The following is a 10,668-nucleotide window of genomic DNA, read 5'->3' as shown; positions in this document are numbered from 1 at the left end:
TGTATTATTATTATTATTATTATGAAATAAACAAAGATAAAACACAATGAATAAATAAATGTAATAAAAGAACAATACTAAAAGCATAGGTTGGAAAGAACTCTAAAGAGAGTTTTAAATGAAGACACTGAAGTAGCTTGTCTGATTTCCAACAATAGTGCATTCCACAATTGTGAAGTCCTTACAGCAAATGCCCTACCACCCTCTGTCTCAAGCATTGTTCTGGGGACCGAAAGCAACAGCTGTTCAGCAGATCTGGAAGGGTGTAAGAGGTGAGAAGGTCAGTAATATAGGATGGGGCAAGACCATTCAGTGATTTAAAAACAAGCAGTAAAATTTTAAGATCAATTCTGAACACCACAGATAACCAGTGCAATGATGCAAGAATAGGGGGGATGCGGTCATTTTTACAGGTTCTAGTGTTGTGTTCAAGTTGGAGACAGTTGATAGATTTCTGCAGCAGTCCGGCAAACAATGAGTTGCAGTAATATAGATGGCTTGAGACAAAAGCATGACTAAAAGTTTGAGCATCAATGAATGAAAGAAATGTTCTGATTTTGGCAATGTTACCGATTTGACAGATATCTAGGTTCAAGTCAGAGATCACTCACAGATTTCTGGCCTGTAGATTCCTCTTTCTTGTATTTAAACACTAAGAGTATTATTTTCTTCTTTAATTTACTTTTTGCTGACTTGCTTGTAACTTTGAAAATTAATGTTTCCCATTTCCCATAACCTACTATAATTTCAGAACTTTGTCTATACCTTAACATACATTTAGGTATCATGTTCTTCAGACATTTCTATATGTAACTTACCTTGCAAAATTATATGGCGAGGTCATTGTGCACAATGCACATTTTTTGAGAAATGATATCTTTTAGTCTGTGCTTGCAATTTCAAGTTGTAAACATGATGAGTGGTGCACAAGGTAACACGGGGCTGTTCCTGCTGCGCGTCTGTCTCTTATTTATGGTAAGCGAGGTCCAGGCATGCACATTTCAACGTGCTCTCAGTAAGGTGACGTCACTTGTTCTCCTTGCCCTCGAAGGCACGTGGCAGACGGGGTGGTTGGTGAGTGGCTGTAAACAGAACAGATCTAGGGCAACTTTATGGCACATGCCAATGCGCGATTAACTATTACTATAATACTGGAATTTAGTGTTTATTATGCGTGTATGTATTAATGCATAATGCACATTAAATAGAAAAATGTAGAAAATGTAATATAAAATATCTATACATTAGAGGTGTTTATGTTTGTATGTTGGGAAGTGTTGTTGATATGCAGCATTTTATTGGTTGAGCAGCCATCTGGCCAAAACTCTGGTCCATGTGATTGGCTGCAGCTACTGGCAGGTACTTGTGTCCACTGGTGCAGACATTCAGAGCAGTTTATGTGCTGTCATATTTACCACTTTAAGTAAACCAAAGACCTTTCAGTTTATGCACAATTTTTGGAGTAGGTGATAATATGTTTTAAACCATTCAATGCAATACTGGCCTATGATATCAGGCAAAACTGCTGTGCATATTTTTTGTGCGTATGTGCCAAATAGTTTGAACAGAGGGTGACACGTGAAAAACTAAAGCTTTTTCAAAAATCCTGCACTGACAATTTGCACCAGTGATATGCTACGTACAAACAAGTTACCTACAAGCCACAAAATGTAGAATCACATTCCTCATCCAATTTTAGTGACAATTTAGTTATGTAGGGTGCATACATATCATGCTATGTTCATACGCATTTGTGCACACTACAAGCAGTGTACTGTGAGTCAGCCACTATGAGAATGGGATATTCAAACAGAAGCTACATGAATGTGTCCAGCAGAGGGCAGCATTGCATAAAATGGGTGTCTCAGGAGGGAAAACACTGACATGCAGGACTGGAGTAATATAATCAGTGTGTGTAATCACAACTGAAGCAGCTATTAGACTGACAACGACATGCTTAACTAGCTGTAACTGAGCTCAGCATGCAATTACAACTTACATACAGGGCAGTATGTAAGTTGTAATTGCTTAAGTATTTTTTAAATCTCTATTTTGCTTCACTTTGTAATGGGAAAAAATCCATTGCTGACATTATGACTTCATAGGTAAATCAGAGGTGTAACTAGCAACATTAATGATAGGTTTGTTCTTTGACAGTAAGACAGTGGCTCATGTTAATATTGCTGATGTCACTTAGTGTCATTTATTGCACCTGTGCTTTCTCCACGTTTTATTAGCTATAATATTTAAATAGATACTGTATGGAAGATATTTCACGCAAAGAAAGCAGGGTTGTATAATAATGTATTTGGTACTTATATTGATACTTTTAATCAGGTTTACAGTCGATCTGTCAATTTAAAGCTAAAACCAGCAAGGTAATGCAAGTTTGTTTTTTTAATTGGTAGCTATAGTTTTATTTGAGTTTCACCTTACTGTCTGTCATCTGTGCTCAACCTTACTGTGGTTAAGTATGCCTATCCCTTTTTTGTTGTAAGACAAAGACAAAAGTGTTCATTTCCTTTACTGTAAATCTTCTTCACCTGGATCCACCACCAGCTCTCTTGAAAGAATGATTTGGATGTGCAGCTTCTCAAGGATGAAGGAGCAAGGGAATCTGAATCTTTTCAGCTGGAGGAGCACACTATTGACAGAAAAGAGATAGAGGAAGAAGAGATGGCAGGGGAAGATAGCAGACAGGAAATGGAATGGAAGAAACCGATTAGCCTGACATATTACTCACTTTGGCTCATGAATGACCACCGCTGTGATGACTCCTCTGCAGCACACCAACTGGCTTTTCCACAGCAGGGAACAGATGTGAGTGGCATGTTTTAGTTTAAATAATTTCATGGATGTAACGACCTCAGACAGGAAGGAGGACTCAAACGCTTAACTCGAAGGGAATTTATTAAACAAAAAACGCTCTCAAGGAGGATGATAAACGGGAACCAAAAACGCTCACTTGGAGGACAGAATGAAACAAGGCTTCTCGGGCTGCGTGACGCTGACAAGACAAAACAAACTGACACAAGACAAGAGAGACAAGGACTATTTGAACATGAGGTAAGGGGACACAGGTGGAACCAATCAGGGGCGGGGTTGACAATCACAGCGGAGGGAAGGCACACAAAGGGAGGAAGTCAGGATCTGAAACAAGAGGGAAAAGGTGAGTACAAAATAAAACAGGAAGTGCATGACAGGACGGGACATGGGTGACTTGACTAAATTAAAACATAAAGGACCAACACATGACACAAGACAAGACATTAACAAATTTGACGAGACATAACAATGGATGAAATTTAAAAAAAACACACAAGCACATCCATTTTTGTTGGTTTGTACAGTGTTAAGTATTTACAGGGTAAATAACCAGATGTGACTCTTACTTTCAGATACTCCTGCAGAGACTTCGGCCTTCTGGCACCAGGTCCAACAAGAGGATGATCTAATCCTCCTCCGTCATGGTTGGCATACAACATCTGCAGAGTAAAGGGATAATTTGACTGAAAACACAGCTACAGATTTTCTGACAGTTTACCCTTAATATACCACAACTAGAGAGCATCAAAGCAATTTGTCTGTGACTTGCTGTGTATTCATACCCATTGTAACTTCTGAAAGGCAATGAGAGGGCAGGGTAACTGTAGCCCATATCAACTTACTGATCAAAGGCTTCAGCTTGTTGAGCTCACAACTGAGGAACTTGTGGGCATCCTGCACAAACACAGAGAAATATACAGAAGAAAGATGGACATTTAAAAAAGAAAAAAAAGGTAACACCAGTGTGGTACAATGCACAGTAATTTACTATAAATAAAAAGTGCATTCATTATTTGACTGGAATCTATACTCTATATTCTGAGTTGCACCAAACAACAGTTTCTTTAAGAGCAGCAAGAACACTCAAGAGTAGACTGAAAAATGTCTGTATCATCAAGTTACATTGAATGACAAACTACTTTTTTCCTTCTTCATCAATAGTTTAGTCAACAAAATTTCTGTGGTGACACTAAAACCGATTATGACTGATGTTCTTTTTTGTATTTACAATTCAGAATACCTACATGCACATCTGCACAAGCTCACAAATCAACATATAAGATTTTCTTTAAAGCATGTTTGTGATGCTATGATTTGAGTGGGGCTGTTGATTTGACAGTCGGTCTGTTATGGTCGCCATCTTTGTTTAATTGATTGTTTAATTAAAGGTTAAACGTCTACTTTATTGTCCATCTGTGGATTTTATTTGGAATAATCAATGCAGAAGTCTCAAATGTCAAAACAAAAATGATTACATAAGCAAAACCTGCGGCATTTTCATATGTAAAAGACTGAGCTACTGAAAACCGCCTTTTTTTGAACAACAGCTAACGAAGACGGAAGTATTACTATGTGATTACTCTTGCTCAAACGACAGTTTACCGTTCTCCCCGCATATTTATTTCCCACCATAGACTGTATTTCCCACCCGCTTTCCGAGAAAACCCGCCCTCCTTTTACTCTGATTGGCTAATCCTCATCGCCGTCGTTGATCTGATTGGTTATACGTTGAGAATATCAAGCAGCAGGGCCAATCACAGGCAGAGATGGGGAGTGTCTTCACAGAATGCGGCTGGGGAAAAAAAAAGAAGCTCGCTGCTCTCGGTTGGATGGAGGGGAGTACCCCTTTAATGACAGGGCGTATCCACTGTTTGGGAATCAGGAAACAACGTTAAAGTTTGCGATGAAAAGTCCCTCCTTTTGCTTATTATCGTGACCACAGCGCCCAACGGCCGCCTGTCACTACTCCTCTACCAGCCCGCCGGCTCGCTGCTGTCCTGCCCACCAATGGCCAATTCAACCATCGTATCCCGTAAGTTTCCGAGCTTCTACCTCTTTGCTTCTACTAAGAAAAAAGGTGCAGCATAAGTCAGTGCCGTTGACAGTTTCACATGTACTCTTCTAGTTTATCAGGAAATGATGTGCAACCCATGTGAAGTTTGTGTCTAGGTTAAATTAGAGAGTCAACCGTGGTGATACTACTGTCCACGTATGACAGTCAGACTCAAAGATAGGATGCAGCTTTTAAAAACAAAGGAGAAAAAAAGATAGTGAGCATTTCAATATACTGTCAAATACAATATTCCTCACCTTTCACGTTAACCACTCATCATAGAGGTGACTTACACTATTATACCCTGACAGAAACCTCAGTTTTAGTTTTTCTCTAGCTCTTGCAAGTATAATAGTTACCGAAATGTTTTCCACGAGTGTCTTTCCGTAGAAATAAGGGACGTCAGCCTACCCTGGTTAATTTATTATGGTACATTTAAAGTCAACATGAAGTGTTGTCTCAATGGGGTACAGCACTTTTACACTTTATCAGCTTGTAACTCAAGGTCTGAGGTTGTTTTATGTGAAGAATAGTCCATTAACAGTGTTGTAAACCTAATTGGATAACCACAGGGCTAAAAGTGCACTTTTCGCATGATCCCAGTTAGTGTCATTTTCTTTATTAAACATTAAACCTGATCCAGACCTAATCTGAAAACCTCATGACTTTGTTCAGAGGACAGACATTAACCCTCAGCTTGTGTCTCAAATTAAATTAACATCACAGTCTGTAAGATGATGCCAGTGAGGTTCAGTGATTTTCATTGAACCGGCAGCCAAAGTATACTTAATTACATTGCAGTATAGGAAGTTATCATAGTGTTTAAGAAGGTACATTTTGAAGATCAATATGTCTGTCTAAAGTACATTTGTGAATTGTATCAAGTATGTTATAAGCTGTAAATAATGCCTTCAAAATGCCTGGTGTATATTTGAACAGAGTGTTTGACTTGTTAGTAATCAGTCCTTTATTGAGTTTTCTGGATAAATATCTCGATGAATGCTTTACACAACCTGTTGAAGCCCTAAGGAGTATTTATGTGTCAAAGAAAAGCACTGTGGGTGTCTCTGCATCAAGAAATACTCAATCAAGTGTTCTCCATTTAGTTCTCTTGCCAATGCCCTGTTTTTTTGGCTTTCCTCATACTGGGCCTGTTTCCATTTTTCCATGGAGAGTCCTCAGGAGGTAGGCTGCGAAAAGGCCAAGGCTCAATCCTCATGCTCACAAAATTAGATTGTGTCGTGCCGTGCGTTAGTTTGGAATTAAAAATACATCGATGTAGTGTGTCTGTGTGTTTTCACTTCTTCATGTAATGCTCTAGCATACAGACTGTGGACACACTTCTATTTGCCGCTCACAAGGGGTCCCAAGATGAATGTAAATAAGTCTATTTATATACAGCGCCTTTCACAGCCAACAGTCACAAAGTGCTTCACATTCAAAATAAATAAAATCAACTACAGTCATTTAAAATCGAGATGAATAAAAATCAAGAGTTCAGATAAAATATACAACGGAAGCAAACATAAGTGTCAAGTTAAAACATGAAATACTACAAATTACCCAAATGCCTGTCTGAACAGATGAGTTCTTGGGTTCTTTTTAAATGAGTCCACAGTATACAAGGACCTCGAGCTTACTGGGAGACTATCATGTCATGAGATAATTTAAGAGATTAGAAAATAAATAAATGATGTCTAATCTTTGCTTCTTTTTTTCTTTGTGGAAATCTGATTACCTTCCCCTCTATGGGACAGTTCATTTTTTTCAAATGACACAATATCTGAGGCACAAGGCTTGTGGGTCACAAAGCAAATGTTAGGAACGATGGTCTGGGTGAATATAAAAGAGCCATAATACACTATTCATATGGCTAATACAATCAGAGGGATGTCAAATATGTTTTTTCGGTCTGTTAAATGATTCAGAATGAACAAACTAGTCTAGTAGCATTGTGTTGAATTGCATTTAAAGGGTACATATCATGCTCATTTACAGGTCTATATGTTTTGAGGCTCTACTGGAATACCTTTGCATTATTTTACAGTTAAAAAAACTCCTTATTTATCTCATACTTGTCCTTTATGCAGCCCCTCAGTTCAGCCTCTCTGAAACAAGCCGTTTTAGCTCTCTAAGGACCCTCTCCCAATGAGCTCAACCTGTTTTGATTGGATAGCTTCTGGCAGCTGTTTCTCACAAACTTTGCTAGGGAGGCTACTTAAACAAACAGTAGTGGTCGGATTTCACTTCTTTGTCTTGTTCATTATTCAAAATGGAAACTTCTTCAACACATCTGTACATGTTTGAAGTTGCGTCCAATCCACAATACGTGGAGCCCGGCTGATTCTGGATTTTTGGGGCCAATAACGATATCAAGTAGTATAAAAATTCCGATATTGATATATGGGCAGATAATTGTATATAAACATAAACACACATTTTTTGCTATAATCCCTCAAATGTGGTTATCAAACACTAGAGATAAAGATGTGTATTGGAGGGATGATATTTTACACATAAACAATAAACAATGCACTGACACCGTAAACATCACTGGGAATTTAACATTTATAAATAACTAAATAAAAAAACAGAACAAAAAAGACACATGTATGTATATAGTAATGAATTAAGAATAAGGATCACATTTATATAAAATGCTGTCTATATAACTTGAGGAAAAAATATCATTGCCTATCAGACAACATGTGTACCGATACCGATTTATATCTGTCATAGGCCAATATTGGATGATAATATCGGCTGATGTCGTTTGGATGGGCGAGTAAATGTAACATGGCAAAAAAAGTGCTCAGAGCCCTGGCGTTTTGACTCGTAGAGATACATTCACCTCAAAATTCTGAACTTTGGCCATGTTTAAAATAGACATCAGACATTATAAGAATATATTAATAACAGAAAATCACTATAGGCACGATATCTCCTCTTAAAGAAGTATACTGGGTGAAGATGAGCAGTTTAATGCCATCAGGGGAATATGGGAGCCGGGGGTAACTGAAACCATTTCCTTTTTTATCTATCACATACTTTCAGAAAGGAATTTGACCTGTTAGCTGGTGGTGGAATTTGGATGTTCACAGAATATTACATTTTTTCCAGAAAGATATTTTGCACTTGGACTAAACAGATCCAAAACCAACAAGTATGATCAGTAAGTAAGAAAGAAAGGAAGAAAGACAGTAAGTGATAGAGTAAGTGAGGAAGTAAGTCTTATATATGCATTCCTAGCTGCACATGATTTACTGAATGTGAGAAGATGGGTCATCCAGAAACAGATGTGAGGCCTTTTTATAAAGCCATTAATACAAACAATTACACATGCTTATAGAACAGGAAGTGGAGGTTATTGCTAGATTGCAACAACAATGGTGAGCGTGGACACTTTCCGAACAATTTCAACTTCCTTTCTCTCTGTCCTTTCTACGTCGAGACAATAATGCAGTTACTGCTGGTCAGTAAGTATCAACTGACTGGGCATAGCTGAGAGGTCAGCTACTAATAAGAAACTTTCTAATTGCCTGTTTTCTGTGATTTTTTTTCTTGGAATGGTGTTATTTTAGTCTAAGTTTGACTCATAAAGTATCTAGAAACAGAAATGAAACTGGAAAATAGTATTAAGGGGGTTAGACATGCTTCCTGATGTCATGAGGTTTTTGTGCTGATATCAGCAGCGGAGGAATGTCAACAACCTCTTTTTTTTTTTAACATGCCCTTTGGAAGTGTTTTAGTCTTTTTGGACAGATTCCATTGCTAAATACAGATCAATCTGGGTGACACAAAGAGTAGAGATAAGATGCAAAATATTCCAGCGCACAATAGCAGTGTCAAGGAGAAGAGGTGGACGAGGGATGAGGGGGGGGGTCACGCTAAATTGTCTGACAACTCACATTTTTGAGTTTTATTTTGATCAGGCATTTCTGAGCACAAATATCGCTCCTTCAGATTGACTTTTACATCATTTTTTTTAACAGAGGCCGATGCCGCAAAGCTTCAGGCAGACAGAAATGCTCCTGGCGGTAAATCTTCATGAAAGAGCAGGAAATTAAACTCACAGAACAGTAATGCTGACCTATTCAACCTGCACTCAGCTCAAAAGTCCGTTTCAATTGAACGATTTGACACTGTAGACAGAAATACTTTTGAAATGGAATAGCTTTTTATCAGAGAAAAAGGTATTGGCTGTTTGACTTAATCATCACTTGGAGGTCTCGTGTAGTTTTGACATGGTTGAAGTGTTTAGTTGGATTTGAGATGTAGCTGCTGCAATACTCCATACAGCTGCTGCTCACTGTAAGGCTCTATTCTGTCTTTGTAGGGATGTGTTTCCTAGTAAGTATGTTTCTCAGTATTTGTATGATTTTCCTGAATCTGTGCAACCCGAAGACTTAGTTTTTTTTATCACATATGTTCTCACGCCCAGAGTTTTATATTCGGGTACAGATTTGGAAATCCACACAGTTTCTTTGTTCTTGAGTTCAGTTTTAATGGAGCTTCACATCTAAGCTTTAATATTGATATCAAAATCCAATTACAAAACTGTCCTTTTTTTCAATAGCATACTTTAACAAATATTTGACATTTCCCATTAACTTTCTTGTTGTTCATTCAACAAGACAAGCCAAACCTCTCAAACCCATCAGTCTTTAAAAAAAAGGCCTTGTCAAGAAAGAATGAACTAAAATTGAAAAAAATTAAGACTCAAATCTGGAAATATGTGATGAAATAATACATGTCCAAAACAATTTTGAACATTAATAAATCACATCCAAGCCTTAATACTTGTATCAAAATCCAATTCCTGTTTTCGATGTCGTACTTTAACAAATATTTGATGAACCGTTAAACTTTCTTATTGTTCATTAAAGAAATGAGCCAAACCTCTCAAACACATCAGTCTTTAAGAAAGAATAACCTAAAATGGAAAAGTTACCATTTAAATCTGGAAATATGTGTATATATTTCACTTTTCCTATAGAGACATACAATATTACATGCAGCATTACTGTAGACTCTACAGTAATGCTGCATGTAATATTGTAAAATTATACTCTACAGTGTAGAGTATAAATTTACTTTTTTGTAAATCAGTACATTATTTAAAGATCCCATCCTGACATTAATTAAGACATAAAATACTCTGCTTGAAACAAAACCAACCTGCCTTTCACCTCCTTGGATTCATACATTAGATGATGCAGCGTTACTGTAGAGTATACATCCACAGCTTGTTATATAATATTTATATAATGCAGTATTTAAAGATCCTCTTGTACAGTAAGTTTCATACTGGACCGGGATTGGCTCCCAAACTAGTTGTGATGTCACAAATCCTGCTTGTAGGCCCGCCCCTTCAAATCAGGTTTTTAATCTAGCTCAAAAGAACTTTCCACTCTCATTAGATGAATGTGAAACCGCCTTCTAATGTCAAAACTCTGCACATACGTCACTCTGCACAATGAAGCCCAAACATCCAAGTGTAGGAAGAAGATGAAAAACATATTTTCTAGTGGAGGGGGGACTTTAACCATTGCTGGTCCCCTTTCTCTTTCTGAGGACCTCCATCATGGCACCAGCTGTAGTTTCTATGAGATTTATGACGCAAGTCTAAATCTTCCTCAAGCACATGACAGGTGCTGGTTTCCAGTCTTTCTTTTTAATACTTTGATTACAATCCTTTAATTGGCCCACGATTAGTTGTGAGTCATTCACAGAATCACATCCTCAATGCATCCTGTCGTCGGACGCATGGGACTGTGCCAGGACAGCTT

At 37.8% G+C, this 10,668-nt stretch overlaps 2 protein-coding genes across 3 annotated transcripts in view; one reads left to right on the top strand and one right to left on the bottom strand.

The window, feature by feature from the left end:
• The window catches only part of acap1 (ArfGAP with coiled-coil, ankyrin repeat and PH domains 1), a 479,281-nt gene that overhangs the window by 328,276 nt on the left and 140,337 nt on the right, over positions 1-10,668 (bottom strand). The window lies entirely within an intron of this gene.
• Positions 4,737-10,668, top strand: part of rell1 (RELT like 1) — a 28,391-nt gene continuing 22,459 nt past the window's right edge. For both annotated transcript variants that reach the window (XM_062444992.1, XM_062444991.1), the window contains exon 1: positions 4,737-4,858. In XM_062444992.1, the coding sequence (XP_062300976.1) occupies positions 4,834-4,858 (25 nt within the window). In that variant the 5' untranslated portion in view covers positions 4,737-4,833. The remainder of the gene's footprint in view (positions 4,859-10,668) is intronic.

Source organism: Scomber scombrus, chromosome 23 (genome assembly GCF_963691925.1).
Source record: "Scomber scombrus chromosome 23, fScoSco1.1, whole genome shotgun sequence".
Lineage (NCBI taxonomy): Eukaryota > Metazoa > Chordata > Actinopteri > Scombriformes > Scombridae > Scomber > Scomber scombrus.
Note: the sequence above shows the minus strand (reverse complement) of the source record. Positions and strands in the feature narration are given on the sequence as shown.